Raw genomic sequence first — 21,080 nt, forward strand, 5'->3', positions numbered from 1 at the left:
AGAACTTGGCCAAGAGTATGTTAGAAAAGAAACAGAAATAGAGAGCTGTGCAGATTCTGTTTTAACCAGTGTTTGCTTGTAACTTAATTCCCTTTGACTTCAGTTCAAAAGACCTTTCATGTGTAAATTCTGAATAAAATAAAAATGCTGAGATACATTGAGCAGCACAGTGAGTAGACAAAAGCCAGCATATGGTGAAAACAAAGGCTCAAGATCTGTGACCCTCTGGGAAGAGTTCCAAAGGAAAAAAACACTCTGCCTTAAAATATGGTCTTAAAACATTTTGAATAAAATAATAAAGTCCAGTCTTCACCACCAGGTTCTCTTTATTTGTAGTTAAGAGAAGGAAGATGCACTTTTCCACCCACGGACTGTCACTAGTGCTTTCCACTCTTCTGCTTTAGGCCTCTCTGGGGCACTGATTCACTGTTTCCATGACAACACATGAACAACAGGACTGAGGAGTAAGAATAGAGGCAGCTTATATGTATGATCCTTCTTCTACCCGTGTACAGTACCTGATATTTGCACGCCTTCACTGGAACCAAACTTGGGCAGGGAAAACTAGTGACATATTCTGATATATGCACAAGTTACTCAAAATCATGAAAACTCCTGAGATTCTTGTCTAAATTCAGAGGATAATACAAAACTTGAATTTGGTCTGTGCACATACAACAGGGAAGACGGCTCTTACCATTTAATTATTTGCAAATGTGTACAGGTGCAAACTATGGCATGTTCTTAAAGAAATGGGAGTGCCTGACCACCTTACCTATCTCCTGAGAAATCTATATGTGGGGCAGGAAGCAACAGTTAGAACTGGATATGGAACAACTGATTGGTTCAAGATTGGTAAAGGAGTATGACAAAGGCCGTATATTGTTCCCCTGCTTATTTAACTTATATGCAGAATACATCACGCGAAAGGCAGGATTGGATGAATCCCAAGACAAAATTAAGATTGGCAGAATATGAACAACCTGATATGCAGATGATACCACTCGGATGGCAGAAAGTGAGGAGGAATTAAAGAACCTCTTAATGAGGGTGAAAGAGGAGAGCGCAAAAAATGGCCTGAAGCTCAACATCAAAAAAACTAAGATCATGGCCACTGGTCCCATCACCTCCTGGGAAATAGAAGGGGAAGATATGGAGGCAGTGACAGATTTTACTTTCTTGGGCTCCATGATCACTGCAGATTGTGACAGCAGCCACGAAATTAAAAGACACCTGCTTCTTGGGAGGAAAGCGATTACAAACCTAGACAGCATCTTAAAATGCAGAGACATCACCTTGCCGACAAAGGTCCACATACTCAAAGCTATGGTTTTTCCAGTAGCGATGTATGGAAGTGATAGCTGGACCATAAAGAAGGCTGACGGCCAAAGAATTGATGCTTTTGAATTGTGGTGTTGGAGGAGACACTTGAGAGTCCCCTGGACTGCAAGGAGAACAAACCTATCCATTCTAAAGGAAATCAATCCAGAGTGCTCACTGGAAGGACAGATCCTGAAACTGAGGCTCCAATACTTTGGCCATCTCATGGGAAGAGAAGACTCCCTGGAAAAGACCCTGATGTTGGGAAAATGTGAAGGCAAGAGGAGAAGGCAATGACAGAGGATGAGATGGCTGGGCAGTGTCATCGAAGCTACCAACATGAATTTGACCAAACGCTGGGAGGTGGTGGAAGAAGGAGGGCCTAGTGTGCTCTGGTCCATGGGGTCACGAAGAATTGACAGGACTTAAGGACTGAACAACAACAACAGGTGGAAGCTTTAGAAACAAGATAACTTTTGGATAAAAGGGAAGCAGTCATTAGCAGATTAACAAATTTTCTGAAACAAGTTTAATGTTAATACTTTCAGCATGCCACTAGCAATGTTTATAAATGCCACTTACTGCTCACTTGACTGGATGCCTCTTCTGCAGGTGCTGCCTCTTGTGACATGCATGTGCCTTATTTAAATACAAAAAAGTCTTCCTTTCAGAGATATTATTTTATTCATATGTAAATGTATACAGATCTCAAACAACACACAATTGCTGAATCACTTTTTTCAATCAATTATCACCCATACTTGTCTCCTTTCTTTCCCCCTTTCTAAGCCAGTTATCTTGAATTAATTACAATACTTTGGTTTTCAGAGGATGAGAAAATACACAAAAACAGGCAAATACACTTACAAAGGATCAGGTTTTGAGTCACTCAGAGATAGGCCTGCACCTATCTATTAACAGAGTTGGGCAGTGAAGTATTCAAACTCACAACTTTTTTTAGGACACAGACATACACTGGCTCTCTTTCCTTAACCATAACAGTGTCACTGCCCTTTTGCCCTGGGGCAACAGGCAGATCTTCTCTGAATACACTCTGACAAGAGAGTCTGTTAGGCAGAGGCTAAAATCTGCCTTCTGTCCTCCAGATCAAGTCTAGGTGCCTGTGCAATACCAGCTTTTTATGCAGACAGAAGATTCTGAACCAGCTACATCTGCTCATACCGGATTCAGAAATAAACATGGAGGCCTAAAGAAAAAGTACAGACCTCTTACACAAAAGCAAAACAGAAGGCAATTGTTACATAGTTTAACAAATGAATTATGTGGAAAATTTGTACATGACCCGGCTCTAACATCTGTGAGATTAGCAGTATTTTATGATCCTTCCTGCTTCAAAGAAAAATTAACAGAGAGATATATTAGTTTTGTTTGAAGCAGGAAGTATTGTAAGATACTGATAATTTCACAGATGTTAGAGCCAGGTTATACAAACATTTTCCTCCTAATTCATTTGTTAAATTATATGCCAAATATCTTATTTTCTCCCTTCCTTTCTGCTTTTATGTAGGAGGTCTGTACCTTTTCTTTAGGCCTGGATGTATTGCCAGAATTAGAAAAAAATAGTCTCTCTCTCTCCTTTTGGAGAAAAAAGGCAACAGCTTCCCATCTCGCCCCCTGCCCTCACAGGACAAAACATTGTGGTAAACACTCATCCCTTCATAGTCAAGCTAGCCTCAAATCAAATCAGCTCATGTTTTTTGGTTTTACTCATGAAATAGTTTTTATGTTTATGTTTAGAGATGGGCATGGACCTCAGACCAGAGGTTCATGCTGGTTTGTATGCCAATGACCCACTCCACCAGTCAGAGCACATTCCTCTCTTCCTCCTCTTCAGCTGTTCGACCAGTTCCCCGGCAGGAGCTCGAGTTTCCCTGTTCTTGTCTGAGTGGGCGATCAGCCAAGGAAGCAGGGAAGGGAAGCCCATGCCCCTGCCGGAGACTGGTTGAACAGCCAAAGAGGAGGAAGAGAGCAGTGTGCGCTGGCTGGTGAGTCAGGGATTCAGCCGGGGAGGCAGGGGAATCTCCAAACCCAGTTTCATGCCCATCTCTACTTATATTCTTTTCAAGATATGTCTTTCACATTTGCTGTTTTTCTATGTCTGTATTTTTTAGTTTTAGTTTTAGCTCTTAGGCTCTTACTCAGGAGCAGGCAAAATGCAGCCTAAAGCAACATGCAACCTGCCCAATGCTGAAAAAAAAACCCTGAGTCCCACATAATCAAAACTACTAGAGCATGTCCTGTCATTCTTAATTTTTGTGGTATTTTTAATTTTATTTTAATTATTTGGGGGCTATCTCTTGGGTGCAACCCAAAATAGGTGCTGGGTTGAAAATCTGACCCCTGGTCTAGTCAATGATGCCCACTGATGAGATTATGCACGCACGCGCACAAACACACACACGCACACAAACACACACACAAAGACTGTGTAGGAACTCTACCTCCAGTAGTTCCTAGCTAACCCCTGATACTTTGCTTGACATTCAGGATCTTCATAAGTACAAAAAGGCACTAAGCAGTGTGTAATGGAGGAGAGCAATTTGAAAAGAAACCCACAGTAATTATAAATGCTTATTCATTTTATCATTTCATTTACCATTCAGAAATAAATGATGCTATGCAAAAGCCTCCACATTCCTATCGTACTGCATAGCCCACTTGATGTGATCATTTCTTCACATAATCAAAGACAAAAGCAGCTTTTTCCCCCCGTAGGGATTGTCGTTGTCTACGACAGCAACTCCAAGGCAAGATCAATGCCATATCTACTCTCTTTGCTTGATGCTGCTGCACCTTTCAAGCACTAGGCTGTGCAGGGTCCAGCTGAGGCCTCAGTTCTTGCCCAACTCTGCTTTGCTCAAGCTCACTTATTACAGACATGTACTTAAACTGGTCGGGACAGTGGTTAAACGTTTCCACTAAGCGGTAGGTCTCCTCGCGCTCTGTGGCATAAAACAGCTGCACCTGGCTGGCTAGGCACTGAGCTTCTTGCACACTCTGTAAATTTAAGAACAAAACAAAACAAAACACAAGGCAGTTTATCAGAAGACTTACAGGACTACTCGGGCTCTAAACATCTGTTTAGCGCAAATGTATTAAAGCATGAGTTGAGCCACGGATCCATTTCAGAACTCTTCTGTCTTGGCTTTACTGTTGGCCAATCCAGCCGCAACATAAAGGCAAGCGTTTGTGATGAGACTTCAGTCAGGTTCCTTCAGGTGGGCTTCTGGCAGCAACCAGAAGTAAATGGGCAGCAGCATTGATCTGCCTGTGTGGGACTGATGCAATGCTGACCACACATGAACACACAAAGCTTAGTGTGAATGTTAGCCCCACCATAAACTTGATTATCAAACAAAGTGACATACCACACTGACCTTGCTCTCTCACTATGTAAAACTGGCGGGAGGTCATGAGTAACTGTGCCCTCATATACAAACAGACAAACAGTATCTCCAACATGCAGAAAACTAGAATGGCTGGAAGAAAAGGTCTAGCCTTTAATCCTCCAATAAAATACTACAGAATGTTATGTTTTATCATACATTAGGTACTCATTTAAAGCATGGCCAGTGGACCTGTGGCTCTCCACACGTTGCTGAACTCCAATTCCCATCAGCTCTAGCTAGCCTGGCCAATGATGATGAGAGCAGTAGTTCATCAATACTTGGAGGGCTTGAGATCCCTCAGTCTTGATTTAAAGCATGCACTGGGGGAGGGAGCATCCATATGCACATGAAAATGAAGAGTGATGTCTTAATTCTAGCCTCTTAAGTGCAACAATTCTAAGCTAGATCTTCTGTCTTGTGCTTATTATCGCAGGAGCATCTTCTCACTGATCTATAGTGCCAGAACTACTGTAAGGCCAGCACCTGTTCATTCACTCAATGGCCAGAATCCAACTGAATATTTACACCCAAGTAAATATAACTTGGAGTGGGGAAACACTGCTAACTAACAAGTCCCTGATTGAATTCCTAGTCCCATGCTTGTGCACTACTAAGAATTCAACTGGGGACTTCTTTTATTAGTGTGTATTCACCACTCCAAGTTACACGTCCACGTTGCACTTACTCAGCATAAATATTCACTTGGATTCCGGCCTTCAAACTAATATAATATTAAAGCACAAGAAAAGAACATGCTGTGAAAGTAGGACAGATCCACTTTTATGTTTTGTTGCATTACCAGCGTCAATAAAGACCACATCACACTGTTCCTTTAACAGAGGAAAGTCAAACTGAACCTATGGTGAAGAGGTCAGTGACTTTGTCTTGAATCCAGAGTCATGAATCCCTCTGCAAGATCAAACAGAGCCAGTAATAAAAGTTATCTTTCTGATCTTTGCTGATTTCTGGAGTAGGATGATACTGTTGTTACATCAAACCTCAAGCAAAATATTTGATGGAACATGAAAGAAACACCATGCTCAAAAATGTTTATCCTTCTCTTGTATTTATTAAACAAAATAACAGTTTCACAAACTATTCTACTGATTCTACCCATAGAAAGCAAAGGAATACCATCTTTTTACCCTAAGTAGCTGTGCTTACCAAAAATTTAGAGTCCATTTCTGCTGTCATGAGTACAATTCCCTTTTCCTCTTGAAGTTCAGGATAATGATACAAGACCAACTGGCTAGGAGCAGCTTCACCCAGAGTCTACATCAAAGAAAAATTATCATTGTGATCAAGTAGTATATGAACCGTGAACCTACCACTAATATCAAAACATGGCTCTTAACCAACAAACAAATATTTTCAAAACTTCAAGCAAACACAAAGGGCACTCAAGAGGTATAAGAATGAAATACAAAAACAAATAATCCTAACAAGTGCCATCTTCAAGGTGAAGTCAGAGGTGGACATCATCAATGCAAACAATCGGTCAGGATTTCATGACCACTGACTATACTCGGTCCTCATTGGGATATTTTGGGGATTTTCCAACTGGTGCCCCCAATTAGAGCACACCCACTGAATCAAAGGGATTTATATAAGTGTTGACTCAGCAGTTCATTCAATGAGTCTACTCTTGTTGAGACAAGCAAATCCTTAGGGATTTCTAGTCTACTGGTTACTTTCCCCTTGCATAAAGATGTTTTCAGCAGATAAGTAATGGCAGACAGAGAACTGAGATCACTATTAGGATGGTGGTGGTGGTGGTAAGATCCTCTTACACATATATCTGAAATGCTATGGCTAGAAGCTTTCTAGAACAAGATGAAGCAAACATGCATAGAAATGCAGATCAAAATGAAACCCTTCCAACTCCTTCATTTCTCTCTCCTATGTCAAATTGAAGATTATGTATAATCTTCTTGCTGGATTAGTATGTTACAACAAAAAAAGGATCACACCTAGAGGAATGGATTTGCCATCCTCTAAAATACTATGATCACATCACAGAAACATAAACCTCCAAAGTTCATGTTTCCCAAAATTAAAAACAAATTCCATTTAATGGACAGTAGGTACTACTCAAGAGAAGCATGTCAGTTTTTGGTCTTCTTTGTTCAAACAGCATCCTTTTTCTCTCCCACAGAATTTTAAAAGTGAACTTGAAATGGTAGCATACCATGGGCTGCCATTTGGGAATAAAATATGGAAAGCTCAGTATGTACATGCAGTCCCTTCAATCCATTTTAAGGGTCACTGGATCCTGCCCTATGTGTGAAGATAAAGAGGACACAGAGGAATTAAAAGAAGATGAAAGTTTAAGCAAAGAAGCCAGAATGAGAAAGTGTTGGTAGAGGACTGAATTTCTCAACGCACCTGAATGAATGTTCAATGCTCATATTTTATTGCAGGCCAGAACTGGTGCCAAGAGCAACCATCATTATCCAGCCTGTTTACTGGGAATGCTCAGACAATAATATCTTAGTCGGTGAAAAAGTTGAGATGAATAGCCTTTTGGCCACCCTCTTTGGTCTGGGGCAGGACAATCAACCCAGGGGGATTTTAACTAATACGTTTCTCAGAATGGGACAGGGGATTACCAGCTTCAAAGTAAATCAAGATCTTAGACCAACTTCAAAGTATAGGTCCAGCCTGGCTTGTTCTGAAGATGTTAACTGTAGGTTCCTGGTTTAGATAAAATACTTCTTGCAGCAAAGGAGAAACAAAGGAGCTTCATACGCCAATGGCACTCTCATTTATATTTCTGATTGTTAAACTATGTTTAACTGAATGGAAAATCACTGCTTAATCATTCAGTTTATATGGTTAGGCACAAACATGTAGATAGTGTTAAAAGGAGAGTAGACAAATTCATGGAGGATAAAGTTATCAGTGGCTACTAGTCACAATGGCTATTTGTCCCCTCCAAGATAAAGAGGCAGCATGCTTCTCAGTAAGAGTTGAAGTGCAACATGAGCTGTTTGTAAGCAGCTTGTGGGAATCCTATAAGCAATGCATAGACAATTATGGGAATAAAATACTAAACAGCCCTTTACTCTTCTCCAGAACGGCTCTTCTCATCTTCTAGTTAGGTTCAGTTTCCAGAAGGACTAATAGAGCAGCTCTCCAGTGAAGAAGAAAGTTAACACTGAGGATGAGGGTAAGGTAGAGAATGCCAGGGCTTCAATGTCTGGAAAGGAATATTTCCTTCCCTGAATCAAGCATGGAAGGAACAACTGCTTTATGAAGCTGGTACTCAAGGACCAACATAAATAAAAGGTGTATTTTGCTTTACTTGAGCGTACAAATGTAAAAATGTAGTAAAAGACTCAACATAGAAAAAAAAAAGAACCCACAAACCAGCAATATCAGCTTACACATGTAACAACCGCCAATATCCTGAATTTACTCTGTTGCAATTTACTATGCTAAACAACAGGATTTTGGCCAATGAACTGCTACATTTTATGTAATTTTTAAACACCCAGATAATTCAAAAACCATCTTTCATCTGTACCCTGCGTCTCAAAACGTACCTACCTGAATATTTATCAGAGAAGTGAAGTGGAGTTCTGGTCCTGACCACTGTCCCATGAAAAACTCATAGCCTTCCTTCCTTGGCAATGCATACAGGAACTGGTGGGAGGGCGAGGGAAATCACAAAGACTTATTTTGTCACAGATCAGGAAGAAATCAGAACTACACAGGCTTCAAGAAAAAAAAGTCTGCAGCCATCATCAGTGAGAAGACTGGATTACAGAGCATGTGACTGCTTAGTGTGCAGTACTGTGGTTCCAAGCAGGTTCATCTTTTAAAGTCTGTCTTTTAAGGTACAACAAGGATGAGTAGCCCTTCAGATGTTGTTGGGACTACAACTACCATCCTCTCTCACCGCTGAATATGATGGCTTCTGTATGATGGCTGGTGCTGACGTGAATTGCACTCCAACAACATCGGGGGGGGGGGGGGCTGCTTTCATCAAATAAATTCAGCATTAAATTCCAGAGTTTTAAAAGTCACTATTTGCTCCCAAATCTGACTGACAGGTCTGTACTGTAGCTTGTACAGTATATCTAGGGAGGGTTCACTGGATGTATTCAAGACTTATACCGCGCTATTCTGCCTTTGCCGCAAGAGCGTCAGAAAACTGCACAGGGTCTCAAACCTGTAAAGTAGGTTAGCCTGAAACACAGAACCTGACCCAAGATCTCCAGAATCTGAGCTTCATGGTTCACTGTAAATTTTAATTCAGGCCTCCCTGCTCAAAATCCAACATGCTATTCACCATATCTTACTGGGAATTTTGTGTGGATGAATGGGTTGGAAAGCATGATATGGAGGCTAAAATGCCCAATAGTTCCAAAATTCATTCTTTCAGCATTCCAGTCAAAAAGGATTGGGAGAACTTGTAGCCATGCCATGAACGAGACTCATTCCATTATTTATAAACCTTTTTAAGTATCATGTCAATCCCTTCAGAGATCCTCAGCTTTCTAAGACACCTTTGTGATTACTTTAATTTGTTTGACCCTCAGAAATGTGTTCTGCTAAGTTCTCTACTCAGGTTCTCCCAAAATAATCAGGACAGGCCTATGAATAATTGCACGCTATGCTGAGGTAATCAAAGCAGCAATCACGTTCTGCCTTGGGTGTCTGAATCGGAGAAAGGCAAATGTAAATGAAATGAAATAAATAAGCATCTCAACAATAGCAGCCAGAAGAAAGAAACAATTGCAGATGACTTTCGTAGAGCATTTATCCATAACACTTACCAGCAGTGCTGACAACATGCAGGATCCATCAGTTTCTAGAGCAGAATTTAGGGGTTTCCCCAGACTGTTCTCCTGGCTCTGTTAACTGCTGCCTAGGAAGTAACCTTTTGCAGACAGATACATCTTATCTCATCATAGGCCTGCTACTACCGTGTTTCCCCGAAAATAAAACAGAATTTTATATTAAATTTTGCTCCAAAATGCATTAGGGCTTATTTTCAGGGGATGTTTTTTCCCCCTATGTAAACAATTTACAATCTTCGAATACAGTCATGTCATCTTCTTCTGGTTGCTGCACAATTGTGCAAGGCAGGGTTTCACTTAACTAGGGCTTATTTGGGAGGGTATATTACGAGCATCCTGAAAAATCATACTAGGGCTTATTTTTCAGGTTAGGTCTTATTTTCAGGGAAACAGGGTACTGTAAACCTTTACCTGCTTTCAGTGAATTTTCCGCAAATTTTTCTATAAAACAATTACCGGTAAGTATGCCTGAACTTGTTCCAGAAAAAAAATCACAATTGTTCTCTGACCTGCTGTTGTACTGAGCTGAAGTTCTCATAAGGTCAAGAGTACAAGAATTCAAGATCTGCTAATACAGAAGCTGTACTTTATAACTATTACCCCTGCCTAAAACATTTCATGGAGAGTTCATCCAAATAAAACCCAATTTACACAGTCAGTATCAAAAGGAAAAGAATACGGGAACCAATACTGGTCTAGGCACATGAGAGCTGGCAAGATACATGCACAATACTTACAGATGGGCAGTTCTGAATTCGTTTCCACATCACATCAAAAGTTTTCCCCTTAGAAAAGAAAGTGGGAAAATATACTTGCGTTGCCTTCACTCCTCGGATGTAAAGTGTTTCAAGGATACTATCTATTTAAAACTTCTGCACTCACACCTTTTAATCACTTTTTGTCACTTCCAAAATAATGCATCATAATGACTGAACTTCTAAAAATCAAATATAAATTTTATAGACAATAAACCACATTTTCAATCAATATCAACCCTAGAAAAGAACCAATAATAAAAACACTGTCTTAATTTCTGAAGGAGACAAAACCAAACAGGACTGATTTGAGTGGTAAAATTAAGTTTTTCCAAAAAGATGTTCATTTTTTGAGGTGACTACTGAAAAGCTCAAAATTTTAATGGTTTAATGTCAATCTATAAGATAGCTTCAAAATGCTCATGTACATAAAAAGCCATCATCATCTTCTGGCACCTTAAAGATTAACATGATTTATTTAGCACAAGCTTTCAAGGATTATAGCCAGCTTCTTAAGACGTAAAGAAAATAGGCTCAATAGACAGACAAATATATCTCAGAAATACAATATAGCTCAGAAGTGTAATAGAGATACCAATGTTACAGCATAGTGATGGAGTTTTGTAATGTGCAAATTGTAAGTAGATAAAACTGTCTAAACAGTTATCACAAAACATACAAACATCCAACTGTTCAGTGGTAATCCAGACAAACCTGTGTATACGACCTGGTCAAATAAATAATAAGATATATTAACAGTGTATTTGCGAAGGCTTTCATGGCCAGGATCTAATGGTTGTTGTGGGTTTTTCGGGCTCTTTGGCTGTGTTTTGAAGGTTGTTCTTCCTAGAGTTTTGCCAGTCTCTGTGGCCGGCATCTTCAGAGGACAGCACTCTGTCCTCTGAAGATGTCCTCTGAAGATGAGCACAGAGTGCTGTCCTCTGAAGATGCCAGCCACAGAGACTGGGAAAACGTTAGGAAGAACAACCATCAGAACACGACCAAAGAGCCCAAAAAACCCACAACAACCATATATTAACAGTCTTTTCCCTTTTAAAGCCAAAGTATATCTAGGCTTTTACAGAACAGTCCACTCCTATTATATCACTAGTTTCACAGACGTTTGCTAAGCATACGACCTGAAAGAAAAGGTCATATGCTTAGCAAACGTCTGTGCTTCAATCTCAACAACACTCATACCATTATATATCAGCTACAACATAATACAATACCTCTAGCTGTACTTACAGGAATAACTGCATAAACTGTGTCTTCTCCAGAAAAATATTGCTTCCATATCTGGAAGAAACAAATCACTACATTTACTTCATGGCTCATCATAAAACAATGAACATAATCTCACATTTATCATACTGTGTGTATGTCTGATTAGAACTGAATTATCATTCAACCTTGGTTAATGCATCTTTTACTTTGGTGGCTTCAGTATGCCCTTCATTTGGAAAAAAGGAAGGTCAGGGCAGAAATGACATTTCATTTATTGTGTTAATTCCTGCCCCACCCCCTCAACACCACTCTCATGGCTGATTAACAAAAACTAATGACAACCAAAACAAAATGCAGATACATCACAAAGCTGCAAAAAAAGAACTTAGAATCACATCATCACAGGGAGATTAGTAAACTGATGCTGTTTAAAAAGACCTAGGAAAATTTGTAAAATGTCCTCCACTGGCACAAAGTAAAGGACATGAAAGTGGACAGAAGGAGAGTCTCTCTGGAGCCAATACACCTCACACCAGGCACCACTGCCAAAAAAGCCATGGTCCCTCACCAGTCAGCTCATCTCAGAAGGCCAGGGCAGTCAAACACTGACAATTTCAATGCAAAGGCAGATATTTTGACAGTATGGACCTATTACTATGTCTGTCATGGAAATTGGTGTATAGAAAAGGTATAAATTAATTGCTATGAAGTGATTATACAGCTTCTACATGCCATGCAGAAAAGATACTTGCATCATACCTCCCACAATGGTAAATGAGTTCATTTATTCAGTTATTTCCATGAAAGAAACAGCGCTGCATGAAATGGCCTATATGATACGTAGCTTATTAGCATTGTTTACCTTTGGCCATACAAACTTTCACATATTTATAAAGAATAATGAGAGTGAATCCTGGTAAGCTTTCACAAAATGTATGTACAATTTTCACACCTGCTTTATTTCTTCTGGCTTCTTCCGTTTTATCATCTCAACGTTGACTATGGAATCAAGTGTCTGAAACAAATTACCAAGTAACACTTGTATGGTAAATCATCATTAAAAGCAACAATAAAACAAACAAAAACAATGAAATCCATAAACTCTCCATCCATAAACCCTTGACCTTTAACAGGAGAATTTAACATACAGATAGGATAGCATTTCAATTGATCTCCACCCCCCCCCCAAAAAAGAGTAGATGTATGGCAGCTGTCCGAATAATTCAGTGAGTTGGATACCTAGCTGCAGAACCAGGGGATGGAAGTTCAAATCCCCACTGTGCTTCCTGGAAAAACAAAAGTCCCAGAGTAACCCCAAAAGAAGAGAATGGTAAAGCACTTCTGAATATTTTATACCTAGAAAACCCTGGAAAGGGTTGCCATGAGTTAGAATCAACTTGACACCATATAATTCATCAGGCTCCTGTCAAGACCACTGAGTTTGGAATGACTGGGAGGAAAATCAAAATAGTAACAGATCATAGGATGCTCCATCCCAGCCATAAGCCACTCTTTTTCCAAGGCAGAAACTCTCCAAAGTCAGCCATTTCTGTTTTAAACAGCTTACATTCACTCCCACATCAAATTACAAGAGAAATACTGTACAATAAATACAAGTAAAGTAAGGACAACATACCTTATTTTTTGTGAATTGGGTTTTTTGGGTTTCATCTTTGGCCTGAAATTAATAAACAGTTTTTTAAAATTGTGCCCCTGTAAAACCTTTCAACATCACAGTAATCCAAGTTAATGCACCAACCACTGATGCTGAAGAGGCTGAAATTGACCAATCAGTGACACTGACTCCAAAGAAAGATGTTCTTCTCATTATAGGGGACCCGAAAACTAAAGTCAAGAGATAAAAGGAACAACAGGTAAATTTGACCTTGGAATTCAAAACGAAGCAGGGCAAAGGCTAATAGAGTTTTGTGAAGAGAACAAGCTGGCCATCACAAACACTCTTTTCCAACAACACAAGAGGCAACTCTACACATGGACATCACCAGATGGGCAGTACTGAAATCTGATTGATTATATTCTCTGCATCCAAAAGATGGAGAAGCTCTATACAGTCAGCAAAAACAAGACCTGGAGCTGATTGTGGCTCTGATCATCAGGTTCTTATAGCAAAACTCAAGTTTAAACTGAAGAAAGTAGGAAAACCCACTGGGCTAGTCAGGTATAATCTAAACCAAATCCCTTATGAATCCAGTGGAAGTGAATAACAGATTTCAGGAACTAGATTTGGTGGACAGAGTGCCTGAAGAACTATGGATGGAGGCTTGTAACACTGCAGCAACAAAAATTGGAGATTTTAAAGGAACATATTGTGCAAAGATGGACATGATAAAGGACAAAAATGGTAGGGACCTCACAGAAGCAGAAGACATCAAGAAGAGGTGGCAAGAATACACAGAGGAATTTCAATAACCTCAAATATGCATACGATACCACTCTGATGGCAGAAAGTGAAGAGGAATTAAAGAACCTCTTAATGAGGGTGAAACAGGAGAGCGCAAAAAATGGTCTGAGGCTCAACATCAAAAAAACTAAGATCATGGCCACTGGTCCCATCGCTTCCTGGCAAATAGAAGGAGAAGATATAGAGGTAGTGACAGATTTTACTTTCTTGGGCTCCATGATCATTGCAGATGGTGACAGCAGCCACAAAATTAAAAGATGTCTGCTTTTTGGGAGGAAAGCGATGACAAACCTTGACAACATTTTAAAAAGTAGAGACATCACTTTGTTGACAACAGCCCGCATATTCAAAGCTATGGTATTTCCAGTAGCGATGTATGGAAGTGAAAGCTGGACCATAAACAATGCTGACCGCCGAAGAATTGATGCTTTTGAACTGTGGTGCTGGAGGAGACTCTTGAGAGTCCCCTCAACTGCAAGGAGAACAAACCTGTCAATTCTGAAAGAAATCAACCCTGAGTGCTCACTGGAAGGACAGATCCTGAAGCTGAGGCTCCAATACTTTGGCCATCTCATGAGAAGACTCCATGGAAAAGACCCTGATGTTGGGAGAAGGCAAGAGGAGAAGGGGACATCAGAGGATGAAATGTGTCATCAAAGCTACCAACATGAATTTGACCCAACTCCAGGAGGCAGTGGAAGACAGGAGGGCCTGGCATGCTCTGATCCATCGGGTCACAAAGAGCCAGATACAACTTAACTACTAAACAACAACAGCCCTGCCTGCATCTTCTAATGCAGTGGTTGCCCATCTTGGGTAATCCAGGTGTTCTTGGACTGCAATTCCCAGAAGCCTGCGAGCATATTGAAAACTGGAAAGTTCACCACACTAAATATCTTTCAAGGAATGTGCATACACAACCATTCCAGCACAGAAATGCCCCGTTCCTCAGTAATGTAGAAGTACTTAGCACAGAATGACTTATGAACTGCACAGTATTCTTTCATGGATGTAGTTGTAGAAAAAGCAGGTGTCTTAGTCTTTGCTGGCAAAATAGATCAAACACAAAAGAAAAACAAGAGAAAAATGTTGTGGCACCTTAAAGACTAACTGCTACATTGTACTGTGAGCTTTCCTGTCACAATACAATGTAGCAGTTAGTCTTTAAGGTGACTTTTCAAGTCTGAGGAAGTGGTTTTGCCCACAAAAGATCACATTAGTCTTTAAGAAGCACAACATCTTTGTCCTCTAAGAGTTGGACACGACTTAACGACTAAACAGCAAAGTCTACACTGGCATAATCTAATCAGTGATAAAATTGTTATTCTCTTTTTTCTTGTGCCTGAAAGTGAACAAATCCAAGAAAGACATGTGTATACAGTGGTACCTTGACTTACGAACGTCCCTACCTACGAACATGTCGACCTACAAACGGCTCCGTTAGCAAAAGTTTGCATCAACTTGCAAACGGACCCTTGACCTGCGAATGAAAAAAGGCAGGGGAAAAGGGCGAACAATTCAAATTTCCCTGCCTTTTTTCCATTCCATTCAAACTGTTGGTGGCAAAGAAGCTGCTCTTTTGCCCCAACAGTTAGGAAAAGGAACCCCCAGGAGGCCTCCGATGGCAGCAGGGAAGCCCTGGGAGACCTCACAGGGCTTCCCCACCACCATCAGAGACCTCCTGGGGATCCCCCGCTGCCACAATTGGATGCCCAAAAGGGCTCCAGAGACCTCTGAAGGCGCCGACTGCGGTGGTGGGGGACCCCAGGATGTCTCCAATGGTGGCAGGGAAGCCCTAGGAGACTTCACAGGGCTTCCCTGCCACTATTGGAGACCTCCTGGGAGTCCACCGCCACCATGATGGGACTCCCAGGAGGCCTCCAGAGGCCTCCTGGGGGTCTGATCACGGCGGCGGGGACCCCCAGGAGGTCTCCAATGGCAGTGGGGAAGTCCTGGGAGACTTCCCAGGGGTCCCCCACCACAGCAATTGGAGGCAGCAGTCACCCAGCACTGGCAGGCTTGAGCTGGCCGGGTGCTTGGCCGCTCGTCCCCGGCCATGGCGGAGGCAGCATAGTGCCAGGAGACTGAGGAGGCTTCGGACTGGTAAGTCCTTCTTTAAAAAACTGTTCTAGGTATGTTTTGGAGGGTTGGTTTGGACTGGGGTTTTATGTTTCTGTGCTATGTTGTCTTGTTTTTGGATTTGTGTGTGTGTGTGTGTGTGTGTGTGTGTGTGTGTGTGTGTTTGCAGTCCCAGCATGGGACTTGCTCTGTTTATTTGTATTTTTGGTATTTTTTTTGAAATGCTGGAACAGATTAATCCTGTTCCCATGCATTTCAATGGGAAATGGTGCTTTGACTTACGAACTTTTCGATGTACGAACGCCGTTCCGATACGGATTAAGTTCGTAAGTCGAGGTACCACTGTATACTTCTGATTTATCATTCATTGAGAATTCTACACAAGTAATTGGAACCATTTTTCTGGATAGTAAATGGTGTATTTAACAAAACATTGCTTTTATTAAAAAAAATAACAAGGAATCTTACATCACCTTATATGCAAAGGAGTTTGATTTGGCATAAGCTTTTATACATTACAGCCTAATTTATCAGATCCATGTAAAGTAGGCTAGTGACCATGGAAAGTTTATGCCAAATATATTTTTAATGTGCCCAAGACATTACTATGAACATTCAGTTCAACGCTGATGTTGAGCAACAACCCAGCTGAAGACTAAATTAAATCCACCAACATGTCTGTTGATTATACTTGAGGAAAGAAATCTGGGTCATCCCTTAGTGCTGTACTTAAGGCTTTTTCATATAACTACTTACCCCATGGTAACACTTCAAGTGACATGAATTCAGCTAATTTACATAAATGATGAAGAGATACACCAAAAATGAGTAACTAAAATATTGGCAAAACATCCACTGGAAATTCTTCTGTTTAGGCAGAGTGTCTGTAGAAATAACATTACTTAAAGTTGCATGACTCTTAGGGTGGACTGATTTAAATCAAATCAATCTAAAATCTAAATCATTACTTAAATCACAATTTAAATTTTAAAAAATCTGATTTTTATCCACCCTGCTGGAAATAGGGAGAAACATTTATGTTTATGAGAAACTAGTAGAGAGATGTCTGACAATGGGGAAAAATGGAGTATCATAAAACCCAATTTTTTGTCATGTAAAGTCCAAGGTTAAATTTAAATGTCTGTCTGTAATTTAACAACCTCTACAGTAATCTGGGAAGACTAGTTTATGTATGATATTTTTTTGCTATAAAAGAGTACATTGGTACAATAAAAGTCAGATTGCAATTTTTAATAAATTAGCTAGCTAAATTTATTAATGAAAAAATATTCTGATCTATTAAAATGCATCCCAGGTAAACAGATTTAAAAACAGCAATATAAACATGTATGGAAATTATAGGTGTCTCCTGTATTTTATTTGTAATATATCTGTATGTCCTCTTCCTTCCAGAATTGCAGTTCATATAAAAGGTATGTGATTTAAAAAACCTAGTGTGCAGAATTGCTCTGAAACATTTTATATCCCTTCATCTCAGCTAAGTAACTAGCCCATTGTGAAAAACAAAACCTGATGGATATACATGTTTTCTGTATTTCCATCAACATTTAATACCCCAGACTTCTGACAGATAACAAAGCACCATATAAGGTATGTCTAAAAAATTGGCCTTGCCTTTTCCTCCATGTGTTTGACAAACTCTGCTTGTTGTGAGTATCCCAGTGGTTGCTTTTTCACATCATCCTTCTTCTCCATTCGGGATTCAAAAATATCTGGATTTGATCTGGATCAAAGTTAGATCAATTTACAGTTATTGAATAACAACTGTAAGTTACCCCCTCTGCCTCAGAAAAGCTTGAGAACTACACTTATTCCAACTTTTCAAAACACATTCTGGAAACCAGTTTAGGATGATAAAAGCAACTTGGCCACGTTTATTCAGCAAGTCCAAAGCTGAGGAGCACATGTCAAAGAACACATCTTCATTTATAAGAATGCCAACTGATACCACTTTATTTACAGCAGCTCCCAAATCACCGGAATTTGCATTCATGCAAATACAGTAAGTTGAAAATTAAGAGCCACAGGTGGAGCTTTCTGACAGAACTACGTATTTAATAACTTCCACTGCTTGGGTATGTCAAACTATTGTACCAAAACAAGAGTCGCATTTGTGGTACCTTAAATATTAACACATCTGGCATAAGTCTGCCTAGACTGCAACCTATGACCAGCTGTCTGTGTCAAAGTGGAGGCACCTACCAAAGCTTACAACGAACAAACACTCGTGGGCTTCTTTGTGGTTTCGCCTCAATCTCAACACGTGTGGGACAACCGGATCCTGTTTATATTTACTCGCAAGAAAGTCCAACCAAGTTCTGTGGAACTTTCTCCTCTTCAGAGACGTGCAGAGGACGCAGCCCAGCCTCCCAAGGGTCAAAACAGAGAGAGCTCGCCCGAGGACGGGGCCGCGTTGCTAAGTCTGGGGCTCGAAGAGTTACATCAGATTTGCGTTTGTTTCTTCCAGAAACGACAAAACTACCAGGAGGTGGGGGATCCGTGCCCTCCCCCACACACACACCTGTGGCCGAAACCAAAAGACGCACGGCCCCCGTTACCTGCGAAGCGCGTCGATCTTGCTTTGGTATTTCTCAAAGAAGGGGTTCGCCTCCAGGCCGCCATCGCCTGCAGCCCCCCGAACTGCCACCACCAAGAGTCGAGGCTGCGGGGGAAGCAACAGGCCAAGAGGGCGAAGAGCGGCAAAACGACCCACCAGCGCCCCTCGGCACAGCCCGAGTCCCGCTGCCCCCCATAATTGCTGCAAATGCCCCGCTGCCATTCCGCCCTCGTCCGCCCGTTTCCGCCGAGAGTAACGCGTAACACCTCCCTCCTTCTCCACACAGCCCAACACCAAGGTTCCGCCTCGAACAGGGAACAGCCCCGTTAGCTGCTTTCCGTGGCTGCATCGAAAGTTGTACATGAATTGGCTATAATGAATGGGGTGGACGAAAGAAATAGCTGGAGAGCCGTCCGATTTCAGAGGATGTGAACTATATCCCACGTTGCTTTCTCGGTCCTACCGAATACATTTAAAGAGGGATGCCGCCAGAACCCGAGTTGCTCTCAGATATACACTACATAGCCGACTCCCAAATGGAGCGCCCATCCTTCGTTCCTCAGCTGGGTTGGGGTCCTGTCCGCCTTTAACTGGGAGTAAGCCCTATTGAATACATGGGGCTTTGTATTAACCGCCACATTCTAATCCATACTGAAATGTACCACCTCGTATTTTTTGAATTTGTTTCAATCCAGCCTGCACATCTAGCCAACAATGTTGGATATTTGTTTTTTCTCCGCCACCCCCAGCACTGTAATGCTCATCCTGATGAAGACTAGTGAGAAGTCAAAAACTATGTTATATTCATAATTTTTTTTACAATGAAGTTTCAATAGTAAGATATTTTCTATACTTCAGTTAAATCATCAGTTGGAATTGAGACTGCAGAAGGAGAAATAAGTCTTGAAAGGGCAAGCTATGAAGAAGTTACAGAATATCCTCAAGTGAAAGAATGTGTTCCACAGAACCCATGGCAAGATCATATACTGTACTATGCTATTCCTGATTGTACTGTATGTGTGAAAGCTCAAGAGGGAAGAAAGCTGCCAGGGAGATTCATATGAAATTGGAATGTGGTGTTGGAGAAGAGCTTGACAGATTTTATACAGCATTAGAAAGACAATCAAGTAGAGGCACTTACATCAACAAAAGCTAAAATGATTAAACTGAGGCTGTCAAATTTTGGGCATTTAATAAGAAGGTATGACTCACTGGAAGAAGACAATAATGCTGGGAAAAGTTGAAGGCAACAGGGAAATAAGATGACCAAATAGAAGATAGATTGACCAAGAAATGAACACACAACATTCAGTTTGCAAAACCTGAGAACTGTTAATGATAGGATCTTTTGGAGGCTAATAATTTTTTGGATCTTCATAAACTGGAAGAACTTTGATAGCATATAACTACAATATTGTTATGTAGTAAATGTCATTAAAATTAGTTTGCATGGTTTCTGCTGGTGAAATGAATGCATGCACATTTAAACACACACTAGCATGGCACTAAAAAAAATGAAATGTATTCCAGCCATTGCTATAAGTATTATTGCAGAATACCATCAAAACAATTCCAATTCAACAATTGGAATTGTTGTGCATTTATATACAAACACATAAATCTCTTACATACATAAAAGCAGAAGAATAGTTTAAACATGAGAAAGGAGCAGTGTGTGCTCTGCTGGCATTCACGAATATAATCCAATACATACAAATACACTGGTAGTATTTTGCGGAGTTGGGGTTACACATTTGTCCAAAGGAAGGGAGGAGAGTCTGCATCAGGCTACAATGTGCCTAATTTTTGTCTTTTAAAGTTTGCATCTCTCTTTTTCTCAATTGATACCACTGCCCTATACCTCCTGAAGGCCCACAGGCTTTTATGCCGTTTGGAAAATTAAAAAATAACTTACAATGGTTTCATTAAACAGTTTAATTTAAATGTGAAATACGTATTTGTAGCAGAAACCACAAGGAGTTTTACTGGGCACTTTAAACAGCCTTTTATCCTATAGCCATTTTTACCTTTAATATTTGTTTTGAGTTTAATTAATGGATTTTGACTGTTTTTATGCTCTTTGATCACTTGTAAACCTCCCAGAATGACCACTGGTCAGATGGGCAGTATATAAATCAAACAAACATATAGTAAATAAAACACAAAGGCTTACATTGTCAGGAAGAAACATTTCTGGCTGCAGCTTTTGGCAACTCAACAAGAGGCAAGGAAAGGCTTTTAATTTTTTTCAAAATACTAACAAAGGCAAAGGTGACTAGCAAAATTCTTTGGGTGTTGTGATGGTTAGAACTTGACTCTGTTCTGAACTTAGTTATCCATTCTTGTACATTAAGGTTTTCAATCAAATACTAAAGGCCCTGGGTTGTAGAGAGTGTTCTTTTGACACCGATAATTGTATCCTAGCAGCCATTATCTCATTGTAAGCTTTGGAACCTTACTCTTTCTGTCATTCTGTTCCAGTGA

General features: G+C 40.5%; 1 protein-coding gene across 1 annotated transcript; it reads right to left on the reverse strand.

The window, feature by feature from the left end:
- Window positions 1–1,985: 1,985 nt before the first annotated feature.
- On the reverse strand, window positions 1,986–19,373 carry ATPAF1 (ATP synthase mitochondrial F1 complex assembly factor 1). The gene is made up of 9 exons (XM_020807506.3): window positions 18,598–19,373; window positions 17,654–17,762; window positions 13,154–13,195; window positions 12,470–12,532; window positions 11,539–11,589; window positions 10,273–10,320; window positions 8,280–8,375; window positions 5,895–6,002; window positions 1,986–4,338 (listed from the first exon to the last, which is right to left on the reverse strand). The coding sequence occupies exons 1-9, from the start codon at window positions 18,957–18,959 to the stop codon at window positions 4,138–4,140; spliced, it is 1,080 nt and encodes a 359-aa protein (XP_020663165.3). The 5' UTR covers window positions 18,960–19,373; the 3' UTR covers window positions 1,986–4,137.
- Between the last annotated feature and the right edge of the window lie 1,707 nt (window positions 19,374–21,080).

This window comes from Pogona vitticeps, chromosome 4 (genome assembly GCF_051106095.1).
Source record: "Pogona vitticeps strain Pit_001003342236 chromosome 4, PviZW2.1, whole genome shotgun sequence".
In the NCBI taxonomy this organism is placed as follows: domain Eukaryota; kingdom Metazoa; phylum Chordata; class Lepidosauria; order Squamata; family Agamidae; genus Pogona; species Pogona vitticeps.